This window comes from Humulus lupulus, chromosome 5 (assembly GCF_963169125.1).
Source record: "Humulus lupulus chromosome 5, drHumLupu1.1, whole genome shotgun sequence".
In the NCBI taxonomy this organism is placed as follows: Eukaryota; Viridiplantae; Streptophyta; class Magnoliopsida; order Rosales; family Cannabaceae; genus Humulus; species Humulus lupulus.
In genome coordinates this window covers 239114662-239140785 of record NC_084797.1, presented here as the reverse complement: position 1 = coordinate 239140785, position 26124 = coordinate 239114662, and the positions used below count along the sequence as shown (strand labels likewise).

General features: G+C 35.4%; 3 protein-coding genes across 4 annotated transcripts; all 3 read right to left on the bottom strand.

Annotated features, from left to right (window-relative positions):
* Positions 1–6210: 6210 nt before the first annotated feature.
* Positions 6211–10169, bottom strand: LOC133778514 (putative disease resistance protein RGA3). 2 transcript variants are annotated; one of them, XM_062218472.1, is made up of 3 exons: positions 8210–10169; positions 7023–8125; positions 6211–6310 (listed from the first exon to the last, which is right to left on the bottom strand). In XM_062218472.1, the coding sequence occupies exons 1-2, from the start codon at positions 10003–10005 to the stop codon at positions 7057–7059; spliced, it is 2865 nt and encodes a 954-aa protein (XP_062074456.1). In that variant the 5' UTR covers positions 10006–10169; the 3' UTR covers positions 6211–6310; positions 7023–7056. The 2 variants fall into 2 exon arrangements, with proteins under 2 accessions (XP_062074456.1, XP_062074455.1); XM_062218471.1 differs by having other exon boundaries at positions 7023–10169.
* Positions 10170–23648: 13479 nt separating this feature from the next.
* On the bottom strand, positions 23649–24274 carry LOC133780147 (uncharacterized). The gene is made up of 2 exons (XM_062220020.1): positions 23923–24274; positions 23649–23842 (listed from the first exon to the last, which is right to left on the bottom strand). The coding sequence occupies exons 1-2, from the start codon at positions 24272–24274 to the stop codon at positions 23649–23651; spliced, it is 546 nt and encodes a 181-aa protein (XP_062076004.1).
* A 667-nt stretch (positions 24275–24941) lies between these two features.
* On the bottom strand, positions 24942–25373 carry LOC133780146 (late embryogenesis abundant protein At1g64065-like). Its single transcript, XM_062220019.1, has one exon. It carries the CDS (start codon positions 25371–25373, stop codon positions 24942–24944), a length of 432 nt encoding a protein of 143 aa, XP_062076003.1.
* Between the last annotated feature and the right edge of the window lie 751 nt (positions 25374–26124).

The window sequence follows — 26124 nt, the reverse complement described above, 5'->3', positions numbered from 1 at the left end:
CATTCCAGTTAAACTTTTGTTGCTTCCGGGTCAGGTTGGTGAGTGGAGTGGCTATCTTAGAGAAGCCCTCTACAAACTTTCTATAGTAACCTGCTAGCCCTAAGAAGCTTCTTACTTCCGACGCGTTCTTTGGTCTAGGCCAATCCTTCACGGCCTCTACCTTCGATGGATCTACTGCAACTCTGTCTTTCGATATGATGTGCCCGAGGAACGCCACTTGTGAGAGCCAAAACTCGCATTTCTTGAACTTCGCGTAGAGTTGGTGCTCCTTCAATCGCGTCAAAATCATCCTCAAGTGTTCCTCGTGCTCCACTTCATCCTTGGAGTAAATTAAAATGTCGTCGATGAACACAACGACGAATTTATCCAAGTAGTCTTTGAAGACCCTATTCATTAAGTCCATAAACGCGGCTGGCGCGTTAGTAAGACCAAAAGACATAACTAAGAACTCGTAATGTCCATAACGAGTCCTAAAGGCTGTCTTAGGGATATCTTCTCCCTTTACCTTGAGCTGATGATACCCGGACCGTAGATCGATCTTAGAAAATACAGTCGCGCCTCAGAGTTGATCGAACAAATCGTCAATCCGAGGTAGCGGGTACTTGTTCTTAATCGTTACTTTATTCAGCTCACGGTAGTCTATGCACATGTGCATGCTTCCGTCCTTCTTCTTCACGAATAGTACCGGAGCTCCCCATGGTGAATGGCTTGGCCTAATGAAACCCAAGTCTAGGAGTTCTTGTAGCTGCGTCTTTAACTCCTTGAGTTCCGTAGGTGCCATCCGGTATGGTGCCTTAGAGATAGGCTCGGTGCCGGGTACTAATTCTATCGTGAAGTCTATTTCTCTAGTTGGCGGCAATCCTGGCAAGTCATCGGGGAAAACTTCTGGAAAATCTTGTATAATCCGAACATCTCCAACTTTAAGTGATGTCTCCTTCTCCATATTCGTGATGCTGGCTAAGAACGCTTGGCATCCTTTCTCCATCATTTTCTGAGCTTTGAGAGATGATACTAACGGTGTGCGTAGTCCTGAAGCTTGTCCCATGAAGCAAAGTTTCTGGCCATCAGGAGTCTCGAACACCACCTTCTTGCGTTTGCAGTCGATTGTTGCGCCATGTCGTGCTAGCCAATCCATGCCTAGTATGACGTCGAAGTCTTTGATCACCAGCTCTATCAGGTCTCCTTCTAGTTCCTTGTCCTCAATCTTGATTGGTACGCCTCGTACAATTCGTGATGATAGAACTACTTTGCCCGAAGGCAACTCGGTTGCAAACCTAGTTCTAAATCTTTCACTAGGTTTGTCTAGTTTATCTATCATTCCTAACGAAATATACGAATGAGTGGCTCCTGAATCAAATAATACATGACAAAATTTATTGAGGATGGAAACCTGACCTGTGACCGCCTTGTTGCTAGCATCCGCCTCTCCTTGGGTTAAAGCAAAAACCCGAGCAGGAACCATCTTTTCCTCCTTCTTTCCGTCTGGCTTTTGCTGAGGACAATCTTTCTTGCGATGCCCCTCTTGACCACAATTGAAACACTCCTTGGTGTTGGCACTGCATTCTCCGGGGTGCTTCTTCTGACATTTGGCACATGGCGGGTATTCCACGTAGCCCGGCCTATTTCCCCCATTATTTGGTCGTGCCCTTTTATTGTTGTCAGATTGCTTGATGTCAGGATGCCTTCTCTTCTGTCCGTTACCGTTGTTGTTGGACTGATTATTGCCGCTATTGCTAGGCTGATTGTTGTTCCGACTGGCCTGAGGTTGGCCCTGCTGTCTGGGTTCAGGCTTGCTAGCTTCTTCTTTGCTCACGTTGGCCTGCAACCTTTCTACTTCAATTGCTGTCTCGAGAACGTCGGCACATGAAGTGTTTCCCGGGTTTGCTAGCTTCACCCCCATCTTGATCTTTGGTCAGAGTCCTCTCACGAATTTGTTCACCCTCAGATAATCGGTCGGAACTAACTCTGCCGCGAACTTGGCTAAGCGATCAAACTGACGAGCATATTCCGCCACTGTTAAATTCCCTTGCTTCAGATTTGTGAACTCCTCAACTCTCGTAGCAAGTACCGCTGAATTGTAGTACTTCTTGTGGAAGAGCTCCACAAATCGGGTCCACGTCATGGTGGCAGCATCGTAGGATTGCTGGACCAAATCCCACCATATCCTGGCATCTTTCTTGAGTAAAGATGAGACGCAGGATATTCGGTCAGCATTACTGAGGTTCATGTGGGCTAAGATCGGCTCCACATTCCTTAGCCATTCTTCTGCTTCAAAGGGGTCCGTAGTCCCTTCGACAGTTCGGAGCGTGCTGCTTGCGGAACCTCTCGTACACTGGCTCCATATGCTGTACAGGATATGGAGCGTAGTTTGTCATAGGCCATCCCCCATATGGACCGACTTGTTGGGGTGCTGGGGCCATTGGCTGTGGCTGCGGCTGCGGCTGTGGCGGAGGCTGAGGCTGAGATTGAGCCTGTTGGCGTTGTTGCTGCAGAAGTTCCTCGACTTGCTGTCGCAGTCTGGCAATCTCTGCAGTGTTGTCAGCTGGCTGTGCCGGTGCGTTGCGGCGAGCAGTAACATGCACTCTCCTTCGGCGAACGGTAGGGACCGCATTGGTCGCTGGAACATCATTGGAGGCGTTCCCGTTGGTGCGAGCAGATCTTCGGAGAGACATCGTAGCAGAGTTCTAACAGTTAAAAGAAACATGTTAGAACTTTTCCTAATAGGCTCTAAGGCAAAAGCTTATTCTAAACAAACATATCTCGGACCTATTTATTATGACTTCTTATGAAAAAAATTATATAGGTCTTTATTTATTATTAGAGCGGGTTTCTATACTTAGAAAAACAAGTCATCTTTATTTTCTAAGTGTGTTTCTAATCATCCTATATGACTTAATTCTCAGGCTCGAAACTTATCTTTGTTCCAAAGTTTAACCATATTGAGGGAGGGCTGGGATCAGTAAAATCGTTCCCACTACTAAGGCCCCCTAACTCTCAATAAGGAAACCAGGTTCATTGATTTGTATCCACCCTCATCGAACTTAGTCATTATTCATTTTATTTAGTATTTATTATGATTGTAAAAAAAATCAAATTCACACATGATATTCAAATAGCATGTTTATTCATTTGGAAAAAAAAAAAAATTTCACTTATTACAATCAAAATAAAACAAACATTTAAAAACTTCTAATCTAAAAATCGGGATCTTCTACATCCGATCCGTCATCTAACATATCATCATCTATTGCCTCATAGTCATCATTATCATGAGCATCAAAATTCCCTCTAGGAAGGTTTGTGAGAATCCTATTCTTTTGCTCATTGGTGAATTGAAATTCAAATTTTGCGGTGAACCTAACTAAGAGGAAATAGTATCTCATTGCTAATGGTGATTCATCCTCATCATTCATTTCTTCCCATATTTCTTCTAAGGCTGCTATTACAGGATGGAAATCTTTAAACAACCTAATCACTAATACATATTGTTCCGTTGATCTTAGCATTATTTGTTTAGCCTCTTGAAGGCCACCTATTGCTTGGTGAAACAAAAGCAACCTTCGTGTAATCCTTTCTAAGGCTCCTACGGTGTTTCTTGGCTCCCTTATTCTTTTTAAGGCCTTAATGGCTCGGATATCTTGGTAGGTTAAAGCTCCATTCATTTTTTACTGAAACATAAACACTAAAGTTGTTAGCTATACACATAGACAAAGTAACTTGTAACTTGTAACTTAAACACTTACTTGGCGGTCCGATTCGGAGCTTTGAGCATGTGTATTGAGGAGAACTTCATGCGAAGGAACCGTTTTCTCTGATACCAACTGTAATGACCCACTAATCTAGACTAATTGGACCATTATCGAAACTATACATAAAACATACATTTTTACAAAAATACCATAATTTATTGAGTAACTTGAAAAATAAGAGTTATTTACAAAGAAACAGAATACTAAGAAGGATTATGGGATCCCATTATTTTTAAAACAAAACATGATTTAAAATAAAAGACATTACATAATAATGCGGAAAATACACATAAAAACCATAAAAAAACATAAAAGGAGACTATATCCTCGAATCGAATAACGCTCGGCCCCTTGACTCCATTCATCATCGATACACATTCTCCAAGCGTCACGAATCTTTCCGCCTGTAAACTTATTTTCCTGCACATAAACAGAAAGGAGTGAGCCTAATGCCCAGTAAGGAAAATCTAACACAAAGTCATATACATAATTTCATAAGAAAACATAAAGACTTAACATAACACATATAACATACACTTATTATAATGGCCATTATTACTTGGGGTCCCATAGACTAAACAAGCATATGCCCATGGGGTTAATGGGGTCCTACTAGCTAAGTAGGTCATATGCCCATAACCCATTTGGGGTCTTGTTAGTCATATGGGTCATATGCCCAAGCCTACAAACATACACATACACATATCATAACACTTTTAATAACATAAACATATAGATAACATAAGCACATAACATATTAATTCTAGCCTATTTTCCTTACCAAAGTTACCGAGATTATGGACTGAGTTGGGATTGCTGGAACACTCCTAAAACCATAAGAAAGAGTAAGTCTAAAGAAAGGAGATGAAATGAAAGAGATGGAAAGACTAAACCATAGAAAACATACTTACCGACTTATATGCTTAAGAGCTTGGATTCCCTAACCAAAATAAGAATAAGGTTAGGGGACTGAGTAGAAGGTTTTGAGAAAGGAAATAACATAAAAATACAGAAAAGAACTAGAGTTTTGGGTTTACCTCAAAGATTGCAAGATCAATCTAACATCCACCGAAATACTATAGCACTCACTTCCCAAAGTGTTTGATAAGCTTATGATGTTTAAGCTTATAGTTTTTCCCCAAACCAAGTGTTTACACTCTCGCACTCACTTAACACTAGCAGCCTCTGAACTTAGAGCAAATGGTGAATAATGGCTGGGTACTAGGTCCTATTTATAGAGTTTGGGAATGAAAATATCTTGATTTTACTTGAATAAAAATAATGGCTTTTTAGGTGAAAATCATTTGAATAATCGTTCAGCAGAGGCTGAAGACTCGTTCAGAAGATGCTGGACTGTTGAAGGAGTTTGAATGGCTGAAGGGAAAAGAATTCAAATGTATTTGAAAACATGCTGGTGGAGGCGATATATCGCCCCCTATAGGCGATATATCGCCTGGACCTTTGTTCCCGAGGCGACCGTGCATCGATTCGTGTTTTCCGTATCTACGTGCTGCGATATATCGCCCCCTATAGCTGCGATATATCGGCATACGCTGAATATTTAAACACGAATTTACACATTTTTAGCTAAGTTTGAATGGAGTAAACAGCCTTGACTAAGCCCTCAACGTACTCAAAGCTGCTGACTGACCCTATAACATTCAAACTTTACCCTTATTTAATTTAATCCTCAAAAATACTTAATCCTTAATTACCATTCAAAACATGTGCTTAAAATCCTATTGGTTGATGTCTAAACCTTATAATATAATAATATAATCTTTAATATCAGTCACATTAATCAAACCTTAGGTTATACTTAATATTCTTAAACTATAGGTTAAACTTAGAAAATCTATAAGTACTACTATGAGTGTCCAAATAATTCCCGGTCTAAACCAAAAATCCATAGTAACAAAGATAACACTTAAACATACTATAATACTACTAAACAATTAGCTAAGTAAAGTTCTTGGACTCTACACGTATATTTCGACATGCCTGTCTATGAATTTAGACAGGCCGTCGTAAATTTCAACTATCTATCTAATAATTTTGACAGCTTGTCCTTATATTTTCACCACCTGTCTGGAATTTCTACAACCTGTTTGAAATTTTCTACAATGTATAAAATCATATCTATAACACAAAGTTATCATAAAATTACATATATATTAAACCACGTCCAAAATAAATATGTTCAACTAACTCGTCAAAAGTTAGGTCATAAATTACAAATTTTCCATCTTCTTTATCAAGCACACACATAATGGAACCAGATCAAGCTCTTGCCATGTAAAGAAACTAACAACGTCTCTACTATTTTTTATTGCAATTGGATCAACTCCCACCGTCGTTGTTGTCTTCTAAGTTAATTCTATATGGAAAAGGTTGCGATCAATTTCTGTACTTCATAAATATGTTCAACTAACTCGTCAAAAGTTAGGTCAATTTGTACCAAACTTGATCTTGATCGTGAGCTATTTGAAATCCATTTCCAAGAGTCTTCATTCTTTTTCCACAAATTCATCACATATTATTACAATATTTTTCGATAACATCTGAAAAGAAAATTATACAACAAACAAATACAAATTATTGCTATTAATTAAATTAAAACGTTATATAAAAAAATGAAAATCGTGTTAAAAATCATGAAAATATGGTAATTTGACACCTTGTCTGTAAATTCGATGCGCTGTCTGAAAATTCGACAAGTGGTCATAAATATAGGACATGCAGTCTAAAAATTAGACTACTAGTCTAAATTTCAACAGGTGGTCTAAAAGTTAAACTGATGGTCGAATATATAAGACGAGTGGTCTATATGTTAGAATGCTGGTCTGAAATTTAGATGGGTGGTCGAAAAATTATAAGTTTCTCTCATCCCAAAAATGGCCGAACCCACTACTATTTTTTTTCTTTAGATTTTCAACATTTAAGCTCCAAAAAACTCCAGAAATAGACCTAATTTTTTTTGTAATACTTTAATCTACTTAAACAATAGTATTAGACTTTTAATCTACAAATACAAGTTAAATTTCATTTAAAACAAAAATCTATATCAACTTAATTTTGAATAAGATGTTTGTGCATGTGGGGGACTGGTGGTGTCGGTCATTACCTATGGTGGCCGGTGGTAATAAAATATGTATGGGCAATCAATGATCCTTTACATGCATGTTTGTAACATTCTAACCAAGAAGCAAAAAATGAATATATATTATTCAGAAAATATAGGAATTTAATATATTTGATTTAGCATGACAATACCTGTACGTTCATGGATCGAAACCAGCACTCTTGTTCAAATAGTCACTCCAACGTAACAACCATCACTCTGCACGTGCACGTGGTCGATGATAATGTTTTTGGCGTGAGAAATCTTGGGCCATTCATTCCCTTCTCTCGTTCTGCAATATTCCTCGAGAATACTACTACGGTGAATATTTATAATTTGCATAGGAACTCTTTGAAGAAAGCCAGGTAGCACTCGAAGCCTAGGGCAGTCCTCAAACGTCAAGGTTTGGAGAGACGGCATGAGTTTTGAACTGCAAGGTACTTCTGCTTCCCACTCTTCCCAGTTCTTCCCACTCATGAACGTCAGTCGTTTAAGTTTAGGGTATAGAGTAGAACTGAACGGGACTTGTTCATGATCTTCATCTTCCAAACCAACTTTTCCACATTTGAAACTCCAGAATTGGAGTGACTCGAGCGATGGTAGTTTTCCTAAAAATGCAGGTAAAATCTTTAAAGAAAGGCAACAAGTGAATTCAATCTCTCGCAAAAGATGCAAGGACATCATCCATCTTGGAGAGAATGTGTGGCTCGTGTAATACCTTACTGTTAAAACTGTTAACTTTGGATGAGGTTTAAAGTACTCAAGTGCAAAATCGAATTCATTACGTGGGTGTCCTGGCCATATCATCAATTCATTGACGTGTTCCCAAGTGGTTAGATCTACCTTGTTATCCTCAGTTGCATGCTCCTTATTTACAAGACTGTCCAAACTAAGAGCCAGCAGATTAATTTTGAGCTTGTCGTTCATCTTCGTCAAATCTCTAAGAGTCAAGTACTCTGTCTCGTTCTGGGGAACTTGAAACCAATCTAAATATTGCAATGAAGCGAGCCTCGAAATTCCTTTTGGCAGTCCACTGAAAGCATGACTTTCAGCCCAATAATACAAAGACCTCAAGTTGATTAGCTTTCCCATCCCTTCAGGTAGCTTTAGTAAAAATAGACAATCCATTAATTTGAAAGTCTGAAGGTTGCATAAGTTACAAATTGTGTCCGGTAATTCCTCCAAAGGATTGTTGGACAACTCAAGATATCTTAAATGTATTAAGTCGCCAACATTTGCTGGCAGTGTATGGAGCCTGCAATTGGACAAATTCAAAGTCCGAATATGTCTTATACTTAAGAATGTGGAGCTATCAACAGAAAAATCGAACTCTCCATACCTTAAAATAAGAAATGTGTGCAGAAAAAGTTTACTGTCTCTAGACAATTCCAAATTGGGAAACTGAGCTCCAGACTCCATTGCTATGGTCAAATGTCGGGTCCTTTGATCACCAAGTCTTCTCTTCTGATCAACTGAATCAATATTAAGAACTTCTATGATCTCACATTCTCTTTTTGTCAAATATTGAACGAAGTCATGTAATATATCGTGCATGGTACAAACCACATTACCATCCCATTCGTCTTCCGTCTCTGAAAAATCTTGAAAGAAGGATCTCATTGCTAAATTTTGAAAAATACTTGTCCCTTCTTCTTCTGTAATTATATAACCTTCTGACATCCATAATTCAATTAATTCCTTCTTGTAAATAAGATAATCTTTTGGATATATGGAACAATACAACAAACAACGTTTCTCTAAGGAAGATAAATCAAGATAACTTAATAAAAGTGGACCAAAGAGGTATTGTTCAACTTCACGAACATTTAACTCCCACAGTTGACTACGTAAAACCTCTTCCCATTCCTGTCTACTTCTCTTGGAAAGCATCAAACCACCTAAAGTCTTGGCAGCCAGAGGTAATCCCTTGCACTTTTTCACGATTTGCACAGCAATATCTCTTAATTCTTTGATTCCTTCATCGTTATTTCTACCTTTAAAAGCTTGTCTTTCAAATATCAATTGGCACTCACTATGGTTCAACTCTTTCAAATGAATGATCTTGGAAGGAGTGGCTCCCATGACACGTGCTACACTCTCCTTTCGTGTGGTAATCAAAACTTTACTTCCCACAGAATCTAATTTTTTCAAAAATACCTCCAATGGTTCCCATTTACTGTACTCCTCGTTCCATACATCGTCTAGAACCAAAAGAAATCGACCCTTACCAAGAAGAGTAGAAATACATGTAAATGCTCCTTCTAAGGTTTGAAATGTTGGTGGCTTGTTATATTGGATCTGACTTGAATCATCTTTTTCTTGGATTTGAGTGTGGTAATATTCTTTATGAAGAATTTCAGTAATAGCTAATACAATATTGCGTAGATCAAAAGGCTCAGAGACGCTTACCCAAATCATTTTAGGAAAATGATTCTTAACTCTTTCATAATTAAAAGCCAATTGCGCCAGAGTGGTTTTGCCAAGTCCACCCATCCCCACGATAGAGATGACCTCAAGTAGTCTCTGGTCAATGCCATAACTTCTCTCTGACATTAACATATCTAACAGGGCCTTCTTATCTTCTTCTCGACCATGAATTTCAGTTTCATCAACAAGAGAGGTTGTTTCCAATCTTCCCACAACTTGTACGTCACGAGTAGCAACTCTCGTCATGTTTTCTAATAGGCCTAATTGGCCTATCTGATTAGCTGTTTTAGTTATTTTTCCATCGAGTTCTTCAATTTTCAAAGCGATCTCACGGCAAGAAATCAATTTATTCACTTTCGGGAAACAAAAACAAGAAGAGGGCTTGAAGAAACTAACCGAATTTCGCCTTTGATCAAACTCATTCTCAATTTGGGATCTGAGAATGAGAGTGTTCCATCGATCGAGAACGTTGCCCATCTCTTGAGCATCATCTTCAAGCGTCTCCAGCCAAACTTTCACACTTTCACTATTGCTACTCCATCTTTTGTTCTCAGCATCATGAAGTACAGCTTGAATGGACCTCAAATTTCTCTTCAAATTTTCCACTCTTTGTTGAACATTGTTGAGCAAACTCACTTCTTTTATTATCTTCTCAAGAGGAAGAGACCCCAACAGCCGAACGACCATGGAAATCACAGCATCGGCCATAGTTAAGAGGGAGAGTAGTTCTAGTAGAAACACAGATTTGATCAAGCAAGCAAATAGTCAATAGTTTGTCCCTTTTTGTTTTACTTTAATTAATCAACGAATCTTTACCACTTTGTTGCTGTCACTATAGCTTAGAGAACACTGCCTCAAATAGTAATACAATTTTTTTTTTAACTTTGTCTTTACTTTATGTATAAACGAAAGTGGCATTTGTCTTGGAGCCACTAGGAGAGCCAGACCAGCAATTAGTGCGCATGTTCTTTATATATTCGTTGTCATCTCTAATAATGAAAGCCCTGCTTTTCAAAAAGCCAGAAAAACAGAGTTAGTAAATCTTATCCGACTCTTATAAAGAATGGGGAGAAAACATGTAAACAAAGTCCACAAAGCTCCAGTAGCTAGCATTACAAGTTAATGTTTCGAAAGATTATGAAAATGACGCTACTATTTAAAGTATATTAACCTGATAAATATCATAATAATATGTAATATGTCAATTGTGTGCAGGTGGTAAACTATTGATAATAATCTTAAACGTTTTTAAAATGATTTTGTTAGCCATTTTTAATATTATTGTCCATCGTTTAATATTAAGAAAAAATGACTTAATAATAATGATGACTTGTATATATAATTTTTATCGACAATATTATTTATTTTTGTGTAGTCTAGGCTATTACACCCTCGTTATGGCGTTTTGAGCATCATAACAAACCTTTTTTTTATTTGTTATAGTGACAACACCATTGTCAGCCCATCCTTGCTTCTGGTCTAGTCACCTTTCGACCACAACACAAAAGGAGAGACATAAGAAGAATGATTTTTTTTTTAAAGATTAATTTGGTTTTTTTTTTTTATATATTCCCTTAAGTTTTATTCAATGAAAATATATTTTTAACAATGAGAAATGTTTATTTTATTTTAGTTAAGCCGTCAGGGACTCAACTCTAGCTTTCAATGTCACTGTAAAGGTTTGGAAAAAATAGAAAAATGAAACCAAAAATGCAAAGAAGAGACTTGTGAAAAATGAAGAGCTCAACCACAGCACAGTGAGACTCTTGATATATATATTGATAGGTTTGGAAAAAATAGAAAAATGAAACCAAAAATGCAAAGAAGAGACTTGTGAAAAATGAAGAGCTCAACCACAGCACAGTGAGACTCTTGATATATATATTGATAGTGTAAATAATTTGTTACAAAAAATGGTTACAAAAGCTGTTATGACAGCTATGTAACAGAATTCTGTTATAAAACAGATTTACACTAAAATGATCATGTGTTGTCTAGCTCATCATATACAGTGTGTCTAATATCCCCCCTCAAGTGACACGGTGAAGCACTAAGTGTCAACTTGGAACTGAGAAAATTGCAATGTGGAATAGGCAAAGGCTTGGTGAAGATGTATGCAATTTGATGAGCTGAGTCAACATATCTAACATCCAAGAGATTGGCTAATACATGATCACGAACAAAATGAAGGTCGATTTCGATGTGTTTCGTACGAGCATGAAAGACTGGATTTGAAGCCAATGAACCAGCTCCTAGATTGTCACACCATAGTATAGGACACTGAAACAATCGCACGTCCAGTTCAGATAGGAGGGATTGAAGCCAAATCAACTTAGTTGTTGCCAAGGCCAAGGATCTGTACTCTGCTTCAGTACTTGATCTGGAGACAACTTGTTGTTTCTTTGAGGACTAGCTAATTAAATTGCCACCAAGAAACACACAGTAGCCCGAAGTAGATCGACGATCATCAAGGCATCCTACCCAGTCAGCATCAGTGAAGCCTTGGAGATCAAGATGAGGGGAAGATTTGAAGCAAAGACCAAGTTCTTGAGTACTAACCAGATAATGAAGGACCTTTTTGCAAGCAGCTCAGTGAGTAGTGGTGGGGGCCCTTAGAAACTGACTTAAACGATTTATAGCAAAATCTATATCAGGTCTAGTCATGGTAAGTTACTGAAGTGCCCCAATGATACTGCGGGACATCTTTGGATCAGCTAGAGGAGTGCCAAAGTTGAGTGTCAATTTTGAGTAGGAGCACATGGGAGTAGGTTGAGGATTAGCATCTGAGAGACGGACCTTATGCAGCAAATCTTTAATGTACTTTCTTTGACTGAGATATAAACCAGATGAGTCTCGATAAACCTCAAAGCCTAAGAAGTATTGCACTGAACCAAGGACTTTAAGTGCAAACTGTAAGTGGAGATCAGTAATAAGCCTGTGAATCTGAGCTTTATCTTCACCAGTGATGAGTATATCATCAACATAGACTAGTACAATCAACAACTTGTTATGTTTTCTGGTGAAGAACAAACTAGTATCAGCTTTAGAATTTGTAAAACCCCATTGGAGCAAAGAGTTTATGAGTTTGTCAAACCAGGATCGAGGGGCCTTTTTGAGACCGCATATAGCTTTGTTAAGCTTGCAAACATGATGAGGAAACTCTTTACTGATGAAGCCCGAAGGTTGTTGCATAAACACAGTCTCTTGCAAATCACCATGCAAGAAAGAATTATTCACATCTACTTGCTGAATGTCCCAACCATAAGTAACTGCAAGGGTAAAAATGACCCGTATGGTACAAGGCTTAATAACTGGGTTGTATGTCTCAAAAAAATCTAAACCTAGGGTTTGCTGAAAACATTTGGCAACCAGTCTTGCCTTGTACCTATCCACACTACCATCTTGATGATATTTGTCGCGAAACACCCATTTGTTGCTGACAAGAGCCATATCAGGTGAGAATGGTACCAAAGTCCAAGTATTATTGTCAAGTAATGCCTGAAATTCAATTTGCATAGCTTGTTTCCAAGCTGGATTAGCAAGAGCAGACTTTACATTATGGTTCTAAATCAATATTACTAGCATTAGTAAGAAAAGTTTTTTATTTAAACACATTATTTTTAGATCTGGTAACCATGGGATGAGTGTTGCGGGGTTGAGGAGGAGGAGGAAGGGCAGTATGGACATCTGAAATGGGAACACAAGAATTAAAGTCAGGTGATGAACTGGAGTGGTGTGGGAAGTAGGTTGATTGGAAGGACTAGGAAGAGATGGGCTCGGAGAATGAGCTAAAGGAGTTTGACTTGGATAAAAGGAAGTTGGCATGGAAGAAGAGGGAACTCTGTACGAGTTAACATCAACAAAGGCAGAAGTGGAGGTAGTAGACTGATTTAAGGGAGGGAAGATAGTGGAATAGGGAAATTCACTTTCATTAAACGTAACACTCCTAGCTATATGGAGTCTACCACTCGGGTGTAAGCATTTATATCCATGATGAGTAAGACTATAGCCTAGAAAGAGACATTTAGATGACCTGAAACTAACCTTATGAGGCTGGTAAGGTCTAAGAAGAGGAAAGCAGGAACATCCGAAAACTTTGAGAAGGTTATAGTCTGGTTTGAGGTGGAACAACTTTTCAAATGGAGAAACAAAATTCAAAATAGGAGTGGGAAGTCTATTAATCAAGTAAGCTGCAGAGAGATAAGCTTCCCACCAATACTTTAGAGGCATATCTGCCTGAGCAAGGAGTGTTAAACCAAGATCAACAACATGCCTGTGTTTTCTTTCAACACGACCTTGTTGTTGATGTGTATGAGGGCAAGAGCTTCTCCTGGTAATTCCTAGATCTTTGAACAGATATATAGTAGTTGATACTCAAGACCAAGATCTGTTTGAATCGACTTAATTTTTGACTGAAAGTTTCTGTCAACATAAGCAGGAAATTGTCTAAAAAGATGTTGGACTTCAGACTTAGCATGCATAGGAAAAATCCAAACAAACCAAGTAAAATCATCAACAAAACTAAGATAGTATTTGTAACCATTTGGAGATGGGTTAAAAGAAGGACTCCATACATCAAAATAAATCAACTCAAATGGTGCAAAAGTTTTATTACTTGAGCTTTTAAAGCTGAATTCATGAAGCTTGCCCATTTGACAAGCATTACAGAAACCAACATTGGTGGTGCTTACATTTGGAGAGACAACTGATAGAACTTTGGCTAAGACAGACTTAGATGGGTGACCAAGACGGCAGTGCCAAACAGAAGCTGTCTTAGACTTATTATGTACAGGATTACTTGAGGTTGTACAATTGAAAGCAGTTGGAAGACAAGATAAAGTTTCGAAGTTACAACTAGAAACAGAACTGGAATTTGGGGTGGAGACTTGAAGCTTGTACAGGCCATCATTGAGGGAACCCCGAAGAAGTACTTGCCTCGTGCTCTTGTCCTTTATAAGATAGCAAACCGAGTCAAATTCAAGTACAACATTATTATCTTTAGTGAATTGAGAAATGCTAAGTAAATTCTTGGTAATGTTAGGAACATGAAGGATGTCTTTTAAGACTAAAGAATGATGTGAAATGCTAGTATTAACTGAATTAGAACCTATGTGAAGTATAGGCATAAAGGTACCATTACCAACAATGACCTTAGCTTTGCCTTTGTAATCTGCTTTGGTGTTGAGATTTTGAGCATCAGTGGTCATGTGATGCGTAGACCCACTGTCCAAGAACCATGATCCAGGAGAGTCATCAGCAAGAGGAGATTCAGTGATGTAAGCCTAAGGGGATTCAGATCCATGGGAAGTGGAGGAAGAATCAGAGGTAGGTTGAGTACCGTTGAAGGTGATATCAAACCGATGATAGCACTTGTGAACTGTATGACTAGCACGGCCACAAAGTTGGCAAACAGGCCGGTTTCCTCGTCCTCCACGGCCACCAAAGTTGTATCTACCACCACGGTTTGGTGCACGACTGCCACCACGTCCTGAACTTCTATAGGCACCACGAAAATTCATACTGGCAAGGTTTGCTTGAACATTTTCAAAGGCAGTGCTAGTCTATTGAGTGATTCGCATTTATTGATTGTGAAGGCTGAATCGAAGTTCTTGGAGAGTGAGATTTTCAGCTCGATTGGTGAGGTTAACAATCGTAGCTTCATACTCGGGTCCAAGACCTCCCAAGATGTAGAGACAATGGCTGTCATCAGAAATTGGTTTCCCTGCTTCAGCAAGAGCATCTGCATAATGCTTCATTTTTAGAATGTAATCATCAATGGAGGTGGATCATTTCTTAGTTGCTTGAAGAAGACCTTTGACTTGCAGAATCTGAGCCTTAGACTTCGTTGCAAAGAGTTGAGCAAGAAGATTCCAGATCTCAGCAGATGAACGACAGTGAATGATATGGCCAAGCATTGCCTCAGAAACAGAGTTCATTAACCAGTGCATTAGAAACTGGTCGAAGCGAAGCCATTGAAGATAAGTAAGGTTGAGAACATTACCTGCAAGAAATTGAGGTGGAGATTGAATGGTGCCAAGAACATAGCCATCAAGATTATAAGAACGTACAGCTGCTAGCACAAGTGCTCTCCAGTAGGAATAATTTGTGCGATCTAAACAGAGATTCAGCGAAAAAAGATTGTTGTTGGGAAGATTAGCAGGATCGATTGCTGGAGCTGGAGCAATGATCGGAGCTGGAGGTGGTGGTGGAGGCGGCGGTGGTGCATTGTTGCGAGGATTAGGAGAAGTTGACTGCATGGATTGAGAACCTTCTTCAGCCATGGCAAGAAGAACTCAGATACCATGTAAAGGTTTGGAAAAACACTACAACAAAAAATGTCATTTGCGTCAGTTTATAACTGCCACAATTGATTTTTTGCGTTAGTTTGATATGTTTGCGTCAGTGGGACACTGCCACAAATGTTAAAAATGAGTATTTTTTGCGTCAGTTGGGCACTGTCACATAAAGTATTAACCAGGGAAATTGCAAATGTTTATGCCAATTTCCCTGGCCTACTTTGATAAAAAAAAAATCAGCACCAGAAAAAAAAAAAAACAGCAGCAGAAACAGACAAACAATAGTATGAACAGAAAAACAACAATATAATTTTTTTAAAACATTTATCTAGAGTTAACATTTGTGATCAAAACTATAAAAGTAATTCAGATATCAATGTTAATATATGTACTCTTGTGTGTTCTAAATTTCTAAGTATTAAACCTACTTAAACTAAAATTTCCTCACCAACTTGCTCAAATTACTAAATCTTACAAAAAATTGGGCAGCATTACTCTTATTTCTATCATATTTCCCAAAATTTAAATAAACCTATATTCATCACATAAATACAACAAATCAAGTAATCAATCAAACATGCACAATTACAACCTTATATCACCGCAGCACACAGTCTCAGATCCTATCTCCACTATTTTATAATTCGTACATTCTACTAAGTTCAATATCTTAATTATACATTAAGGTTTAAAATATTACCTCTAATATAAAATCCTCCAAAGCTTGATCTCACCAACAAAGTTTTCAACAAAATACCTACTCAAATATAACAATAAACAAAAAAATAATAAAAAAGTTAACAAAATATAAAGAAAAATATATTAAAGCTATATTGTAACTAAATAAACAATAAAATTCTTAAAGAAAACAAATAATTTGTTATATGTACTCATTTATATACTTAAACCTGAAATAAAGTTTTTTTTTTAAAAAAAAAAATTAACAAATCACATAAAGAAAAATTGACTATAAATATCCTAACTAAATCAATAATAAAATATAACTTAAAAAAATAAAAAATTTTAATATATACATATTTAACCAATTAAACCCAAAATTTAAAAATAAATTTAAAAAGTTAACAAAATATAAACAAAAATTTACTAATAATAATCAAACTAAACAAGTAATAAAATGAAAGTTATACAAAATATATCCGTTAATATATATATATATATACACTCATTTATATAAGTAAATTCGAAATTCAATTAAGTTTTAAAAAAAAAGTTAATAAAAATAAAAAAAATTATAATAAAAAAAATCTAAAAAAATAAAATATTAAAATGCAAAGTTTAAACCTAAAACAATTACATAATCATTAATATAAAACTATCCAAAAATTAAAAAATCTGAAATTATGTCAATTTATAAAAAAAAAATCACAAAAATTAAATTTAAATCACAAAAATTAATAAAATTGCACTTACTTGTGGTAATTGAGCAATGTGGGTTCTTGATGTAGAAAACCCCTAAAAACCAAGAAATTTTATGGGTTTTCAAACTACAATCTTCAAAAATACATAATCTATACAAAAAATTAAAAAAAAAACTATATATAAGTTACATAAACATATATAAATAATTATTTTTACATTAAAATTGAAAAAAAATTGATAAAAACGTACCTAGGTGAGCAAATGTGGAAGGAGGTGCCGCTGGTTTCTCTGGTTTTTCAAGCAATTTCGTTTCTGAACATTAGGTAAATGGGTCTGTATACGGGACGATGAGGGTTTATTTAGGTTATTGGGGCCGTTTGCGTCAGTGCCCCACTGACAGTAACGGTCCGTTTGCATCAGTGGGACACTGACGCAAACGGGCCGTTACCGTCAGTGCTTCACTGACGCTGTTAACGGCCCGTTTGCGTCAGTGCGGCACTGACGCAAACGGCCCCATTAAACAGCGTTAATGTATGTTATGACGCAATTGCCCCATCATTTGTGGCAGTGCCTAACTGTCACAAATACTAATTTTTGGTCAACAGCGTCAGTCAACTGCGTTGAGTGACGCGTTTGACTGACACAATTGCTCTTTTTTGTAGTAGTAAAAATAGAAAAGTGAAACCAAAAATGCAAAGAAGAGACTTGTGAAAAATGAAGAGCTCAACCATAGCACAGTGAGACTCTTGATATATATATTGATAGTGTAAAGAATTTGTTACAAAAAATGGTTACAAAAGTTGTTATGACAGCTATGTAACAGAATTCTGATATAAAACAGATTTACACTAAAATGATCATGTGTTGTCTAGCTCATCATATACAGTGTGTCTAATAGTCGTGTTCTATTCTTGATGTATTCTTCTAGCTACTTGAGTGCTCTAAATCGCTAAGACATCTCCTGAATTTGTGTTGTTAAGACAGTAATTTGAGCATTGAAGTTCATCTCTCATTCCTCGAGGCTCATTGACATTGTTTTGGGTTGTTCCCTTTTGTATCATAGTGTCTGAGAGGGGTGCTCAGGATCCAATTATTTTGACCAAATTCAAACCAATCCAATTACAAAAAATTGGATATTCAATTACAATGGGATTGGATTGGATTTGAAAAGTTAGATGTTAATTGGACCAGATCAGTTGGCGGATAAGAGTATAAAAATATAATTAGAAATCGATCCAATCCAATAAAAATTAAAATATTGTTTTTATATATATATATGTATTATATTATATATAAATATATTTATTTGGATTGTTGTTGTTTTTGGAAGCTATATTAGTACTTTGTAGATGGTGTTGTGTTCATATTATGTTACTATCTAAGTACTTTGGTTATTGGTTTTAAGACATTAGTTTTAATTTTGAATAGTTGTGTTGTAAACTTAATATTTCAACGAATATGTGTAGTAATTGTAAGGAGACTTAATATAATATTATTACTAAATAGTGTTTAGTTTTTTTTGTATGATTTCTTTGGTATGCTTTTTTTTTATTTGTTAATTTTTAAAATTGAAATTTAGGTTCAAAGATAAAATAACATATCCAATCCAATTACAATTTGATTGGATTTTTAGGGCGAATTAGATTAGATGGGATGATGATTTCCAACATCCAACATTTAATTGGATTGGATTAGTTAGGGGTAGGGATGTAAATGGGGCGAGTCGACCCCGCCCCGCCCCGCTAAGCTCTCGCCCCGATCTGACCCGCCCCGTCAAGGTTTTTGATGACCCGACCCAGTAAGATTTTTTTTTCTTTAATAAAAGAAAAACTAATTTATTTTTTTTAAAAAATGTTACAATATATAAAAAAGTTGTTTAAAATTCTTTCATACAGAAAGAAGTGAGCTGCCCAATAAAATTTTATAAATGACATTGCGTACTAAAATAAAAATAAAATTTAATATACTTCAAAGCAAAATATCAATTTCCTCATCTATCTCTTTTTTATGTACTTTGTCTTATTATATTTGGATCGTTGACTACCCTAAATAATAGTAGTAATTGATTTTTTTTTTAAAATTCTTAATTACAAAAAAAAATAAAAATTACAACCGGGTCGGGTCGGATCTCAACCCGCCCCCGTTTAAGCCCTGCTAATATCCGGATTGGGGTCGCCCCTCCGACCAACCCCGATTCGTTGATTTTTTTTTTTCATCCCTAGTTAAGGGTAAAAAATGTTGGATCAAATCGGAAGAGCACTCCTAGTGTCAAGGTCCATGGTGGACGACAAATTGTAGATGCTAGAATTTACGATTGTATTTTTGAACGATGGGAACTAATAATCGGTAGAATAAAGAAAAAGAAGGCCATGAAAGACTTGGAGCACTAAGAGAGTGCTGGCCAAAGGTTTCTGACAATCAAGTCAATAATGTAGTATGTAGAAATAGTAATAAAAAAGAAACATAAAATATGAAGAGATAACCTATCATTGTTGTCGAGTGATGGTGGAATTCTTAGTTTTAATTCATCGAAAAGTTTCACAATATTATCAAAGAGAGTAACTAAGTGAATAACTGTGGCTTAGTTAGCATACGCCCCCCAAAAACCACTTCCCCCTATTCATTGGAAGACTATTTCTCCAACCTTCTAAAAGTTGGTAGCTCTAATGAACCTTGGTGAATGGTTTTGAACCTCTACCATGTTGAGAAATTATAGTAAATGACTCAAAATAATGACATTAAGAAACTAATGTTCTTATTATAAATATTGTAGAGAAATAATAATTTTACATTGTTGATTACCTAAATTGTCATTTTTTATCATTTTATTTATTTATTAAGAAGTGTATGACTTTAATATAGTTGTATATGTATATTAGTTTTGGTTAATTAGTTTTTATTTTAAAGTTATATTGATTTTTTAAGTTTTTTATAGATTGTTGGTATATTATTTTTCAACTCAATATATGTATTTTGTGGTATGATATATCATTGTTATTTAGATAAAATTTTGGTTATATCTTGTTATATGTAATGGGGGTATATAATTTTGTTGGCATAATATATATATATTTTAATAGTGGTATATAATTTTGTTAGCATGGTATATACATTTTTTTATTAATAATTTTTTAAGTGTTGTTGGTATATTATTTTTTAACTCAGTATATATGTTTTTGTGGTATGATATATGCCAATAACCCATAAAAAATGAAAAAAAAAAATCAAAATAATTTTAAAATAAAAACTAATTAAGCAAAACTAAAATGCATATATCATAATATTAAAATATTTCAAATTGAATAGTATTAATATAATTTGATAAATTATATATTTGGTAATATATAATATTAAAAATATAGTTTTTTTTACTATAAAATTAAGAATATTAAAAATATGAATATTTACTTAGTTTCACACCTCATTAGTCAAATTCATTTTGTTTCATACTCATATGGTGTCCAATTCTTGTTATCAGCCCAACTCGTAAGAGAGCTACTTCGGCGTAGCCCAATCCGTAGTTTGGCATAACTTGGTCTTGTAGCTTTTGAACCACTAGCTCTTGGATCTGTAGCTCTTGGGCCAATAGCTATTTAAATGGACTATATTGTAACTATTTAATGATATTTCAAACATAATAGCTATATATTTTAGTTTAAGGACTATTTTGCAAAAATGCAAATAATTCAATATTGACACTAACAAGTGCCAACCAACTATTTTGAAGTAAAATGACAATGTTTGTGGGGAAACAATAACAAAATAATGCACATAGAAATTTTTAATATGGTTTAACAAAAGAATGGCTTACATCTACAAGTAAATATTATTTCTGGAGACCTTGAACAATCAAGGATATTAGACACTTTGAGTTTTCTGCAAAGTCCATGATGAGTTTACAATTTAGTAAAGTAACAATCCTGAAAATTGTCTTGTGCCTACTCCTCTCTTTCACTACTTTCCCCCAAAAATATTGGGATATTTTGTTTATTATTACAATTTGATTTAAATCATACACTTAAATGGGAAAGTAGTTCAACTACAAATAAATAGGAAATTAATTTCCAAGAACTGTGCTTTGGCAAATAAGGTTGTAAATCCACCATTTTGTATTTTTTTTGACCAGTTACAATGGTTGTTGTACCTGAAAAATTCTTCAGAAATGAACAGTGAACTAAATACCACTAATTTTGTATATTTTTTTACCAGTTATGCGAAACAGCTTCCCTGTGAGCACTCCCTGAGATGACCGAGCCTTGAACCAATTTAGGCAAATTAATGTGAATAAAGTGATGTCATTCTCCACTTCTTGCTTGCAGAATTACTTAATCACTCCTTGCTCCCATGCATGCTAAAATTAGGCACAACTAGGGTTGTGCATAAATTTTTACAATCCGAATAATCCGTCCAAACCAATCCGAAAAAACTGCCAAAAAACGCAATCCGAATAAACTGACTAAAATTTAAACCGTTCAATTGTTACATTGGGCGGGTTGAAAATAATTATCAACCCGCCCAATTAAGAATTTATTATTTTTAATATATTCAAATAATATATAAATTAATTAAGTTTTGTTTTAATTTTTTTACTATAAATTTAAAATATTGTTTTAAGCTTAAAAAGATAAACTTCACACTATTAGTATTAATATTTAAAAGAAAAAAATTACAAAAATGTAAAAAAAAAAAAAATACCACTTTTGTTTGGGCGGGTTGACCCGCCCAACCCGCAAAAAAAAAAATATTTCGGTTTGGGCGGCTTAACCCGACCAACCCGCCCAAATTATTGGACGTGTTAAAAAAAAAATTTCTTAATTGGGCAAGTTACGGGTCACTTTTGCTAACTCGATTATGACATTGAACAGGTAAAAATGCTTTGAAACCCGACCAACCCGCCCAATGATCAACCTTAGGCACAACATTTAAGAACGACTCACAGAAGATTTTTTTTTTTTTTGTGACAACGATTTTTATTATAATTTAATTACAGCCAAATGAAGAAAGGAACCAACTATACTAAAGGAGTATAAGGACTTTGAAGATATAATCCCTTTGAAGAAAAATCTCCCTCAAGGTGCTTTAAAATCCATTAATACGAAAGAGTAAAAAGAAAAAGAAATTTGAGTGTAAATATTTTTTAATAAACATGAACTTTCATTTGGTTCATGTATTTATAGGTACATATAGGTAACCATTACATATTATAGTATTTTTTAAAGAGAGAAAATGAATGAATAAATTAATAATTTGGAAATAATTATTGTAACAGATAATTTATTTTATTTTTAACTATATATGGTATCATTATAACCAAAAAATTTCAATGGATTATGATTTAATGGTTAAAAATAATATCACTAGATAAAATGAATTGTTTTTTTAGAAGGAGTCATTTATAATAATAGACACACCCGGCCAAAATTCAGAAAAATGACATTTGTTTACATACACAAAAGTTCCCAAAATTTTAAAAACAATCATTTTATATGTAATTTTTTTAAAAATAGTATATTTTGTATAGGATCTCCCCCAATTCACAGTTAGTTTTGTAAAAAGATATATCTATAGGAAAAATTACACATAGTGCTGTAAATTTTTTTAAAATTTGAAAAATACAAAATCTTACAAAAATTACTAAAATACGGATAACGATTTGTAACCGTTTTGTAATCGTATGTTACAGTTTTTTATTTAGTCTGTAAATATTGTTTACAAAATTGTAACATTTGCTTACAAACTTGTAAACTTTAGTTACAAATTTATAAACTTTGGTTATAAAAAAACTGTATTGTTACAAGTTTGTAAACTTTGTTTACAACAAAAAAACCTCTGTACTTATGATTATGTCCCTCCTCATTTTTGTAATTTTTTCTAAATTTCATACTTTTAAATCTTAAGTATTTTTGTGAATTTCCCATATTTATATTGTAAGTAACAATAGTACTAAAAAAAAGGAAATTATTAAATGATACAGGATTAATGATATATAGGTAGAACATGAAAATAAATTATGAATAGTATTAGAACATCAATATAATTTTGTATTATTCCTCAAGATTAAAGTAAAAAGAATAGCAATAAATTATGAAGGATGTACAAAACAAATGTATATAATAATAGTAATTAAAACAGATAAAGCATCGATGACAAGAATCATGAGGCTCCATCTAAAAACCAATTGGTAATTAGTGGAGTTAAACATGTTCTTATTAATGGCTCAATATTCTTACACTTATTCCATGTGGGACACAATAGTCTAATATCCCCCTTCAAGATGGTGGCGATTTTTCGCTCACCAATCTTGAATCACCTAATCACAAGTGACCCTTTTTTTTTCAGCTCGCTTATTTTTTTGGATCTCAAATGTCTTTTTGCACTATGCGGATCTCAGATCTCAAGTGTCTTTTTGCACTATGCGGATCTCTTGCGGCTTGATTCAAGCTTTTTGGATCGGTGTGGATTGAATGCCCACTAGGGAATTGGCTCTTGATACTATGACAAGAATCATGAGGCTCCATCTAAAAACTAATTGGTAATTAGTGGAGTTAAATATGTTCTTATTAATGGTTCAATATTCTTACACTTATTTCATGTGGAACACAATAGTCTAATAATTGAAGCATGCTATTGATTAAACAGTACAATACATGCATATATATAGTAACAAAGTCTTTATCACTTGCATTCTAAAGATCGGAGCTTCTTTTCATTGACATCAATAATGACAGTGCAATTCAAGTTGGCCGACTTCTTCTTCTTCATGATCCACATCAGTTCAACTTTTCCGTTCATCCTCGCCTCGCCACTGAAAGTCAACATCCCGGCGGCAAACTCTCTACTAAGAACATCAGCAGCACTGGTTGGCAATTCTGATGAATTCAGACTCACAATCACATTGATCTTTTTAGTGGACTTTATTCCAGCCTTGCTCTTGGGAATAGTAACTTGCCCACGGTGGCGCTGCCGTAGGTGAAGACGGCGGTGGTGTTGTCGAACTTGTAGCGCCCAAAGTTGGAATTCTTGACCCTTACTTGGGTTGCGAAGGTTATGTCAAAAGAAGATGATGAGACATTGCATTTTTGGAACTCAATACTATTGCTTAGCCTTAGCATAGGAGACTTAGCACGCATAATAACAGCTCCAAAAACAGTGATAACGATTATCTGAAACACAGCAAAGATAGCAATATATATAGCCAATTTGATCCTCTTCTTGCGTTTTAGCTCTTTGGATTGTGAAGTGGCCGATTCTTCGTCACTTCTTGTGTACCCATTTGCCTGCTGGTTAATCTTCTCAGCCATATTCTCTCTTTTTCTAATTTTCTTAAATTGTTTATAATAATCTCAAGCTTTTTCTTGATGTTTTTTCTTAATTTCTTTCTCTAAGATGAGATATAAGCTTGGTTGTGGAAATTGAAGAAGATAATGCAAGTATATATAATAGTAATGTCTTGAGTGGTAGTACTATATATTTGATTTAACGTACGAGTTGAAAGGAATAGAAAGGGAAATTACACAACACGCGTGCATGTTTTATTTTTCACTTTTATTTGGACTTCTAGATGGTGAGTCCTTGACTTTACTCTATTTAATTATTTTATTACGATTTGATTGGTTGAAAATAAATAGATACATATTTATATGCATATAGAACCATCGACTTCACACGTTAATTAGATCGTAGCCTATTTTTTTTACAATTGAAAATATGTATTACATTAATTAACATTTAGATCATGACCTTCAACCTTGTGGAAGTATTGACAATATCTAGAAGGGGAGAAAGAGTGTGGCGTAGAAAAATGGTCATTATTTGGGTGCTTTTACTTGCATTCTAAAGACCGGAGCTTCTTATGATCATTGGCATCACTAATAAGAGTGCAATTCATATTGGTTGACTTCTTCTTCTTCATGATCCACATCAGCTCTACTTTCCCGGTCATCTTCGCCATGGCACAGAGAGTCAACGTCAGGTCGGGGTCCAGTACCGTTTACCGGGATCGGCATTGTTTGGCAATTGGGATGAACTCAAACTCACAATCACATTAATCTTTTTGGTTGACTTAAGTCCAACCTTGCCCTTGGGAATGATAACCTGTCCTACGCTGGCGCCGCCGTAAGTGAAGGTGGCGGTGGTGTTGTCGAACTTGTAGCGCCCAAAGTTGGAGTTCTTGACTCGTAGTTGAGCTGCAAAGGATATGTCGAATGAAGGAGAGGAAGAATTGCCTACGTTGGCACTTTGAATATCAATATTATTGCTTAGCCTTAGCTTTGGAGACTTGGTTTTCATTATAACAAGTCCAAAAACCGTAATAACGATTATCTGAAACACTACAGAGGTGGCGATATAGATGGCCAATTTGATCCTCTTCTTTCGTTTGAACTCGTTGGATGATTGCATGGTAGCCGATTCTGCGTCTCAACTCTTCTCACCCATTTTTCTGGTTACTAATTTTTCAAGTACAAGATCAGCCTTTTGCTTACTAATTTCGTTATTTTTTTTTTATTTCCTTCTTTGATACGAGTTGATACTAATAATAAGCTGATAGTGAAAATTGAAGAAGGAGAAGGACCGATCACGATGAGTTGAAATGGATTGAGATTCCCCGAAGGTGATTGTGGATATATATTGAGTACACACAACACAAAGTGATGACCTATGATGATACTTGATTTCTAGATGGTCTGTGACAGATAAGTTGGCAGTTTTGTGTCTTTTTCCGAAGATATTTATGTTAATTAAATCGTTAGAATATGTTGCTTGTTAAAAATAATGCACGTTAAGTGCAAACAATCAACCAAAACAACTCATAAAACTTGAAGCATATCAATAGGAACATACTTTTAATACGAAGTGATAAAGATGTTTTTGGAGCTCTTCCAAAATATGCAAAAAAAAAAAAACCTGTGGGAAATGACCAATGGCAGCTACCCATATTCCAATAATACCACACTCACACATTAATCCATTTTACAACCCACTGACCACATATATCATACTACCACAAAAAGGATGGGTAGCACAATGGAGGATTGGGCCTATGTCCATTGATGGATTGGGCATCTAAGAATGTAATGTAGACAAGCCTTATTGTTATGTGATGAACTATAGTTTAATGGGCCAACTAATAGTCGTCAGGGTGCAACCATGT

What these genes read in the sequence shown, in the direction of transcription:
- LOC133780147 (XM_062220020.1), bottom strand. Translation starts at nt 24,274, where the DNA reads ATGGCTGAGAAGATTAACCAGCAGGCAAATGGGTACACAAGAAGTGAC. An exon ending in CTACGGCAGCGCCACCGTGG is followed by an intron (nt 23,843 to 23,922) that starts GCAAGTTACTAT and finishes TGAATTCATCAG; the next exon opens with AATTGCCAACCAGTGCTGCT.
- LOC133778514 (XM_062218471.1), bottom strand. Translation starts at nt 10,005, where the DNA reads ATGGCCGATGCTGTGATTTCCATGGTCGTTCGGCTGTTGGGGTCTCTT.
- LOC133780146 (XM_062220019.1), bottom strand. Translation starts at nt 25,373, where the DNA reads ATGCAATCATCCAACGAGTTCAAACGAAAGAAGAGGATCAAATTGGCC.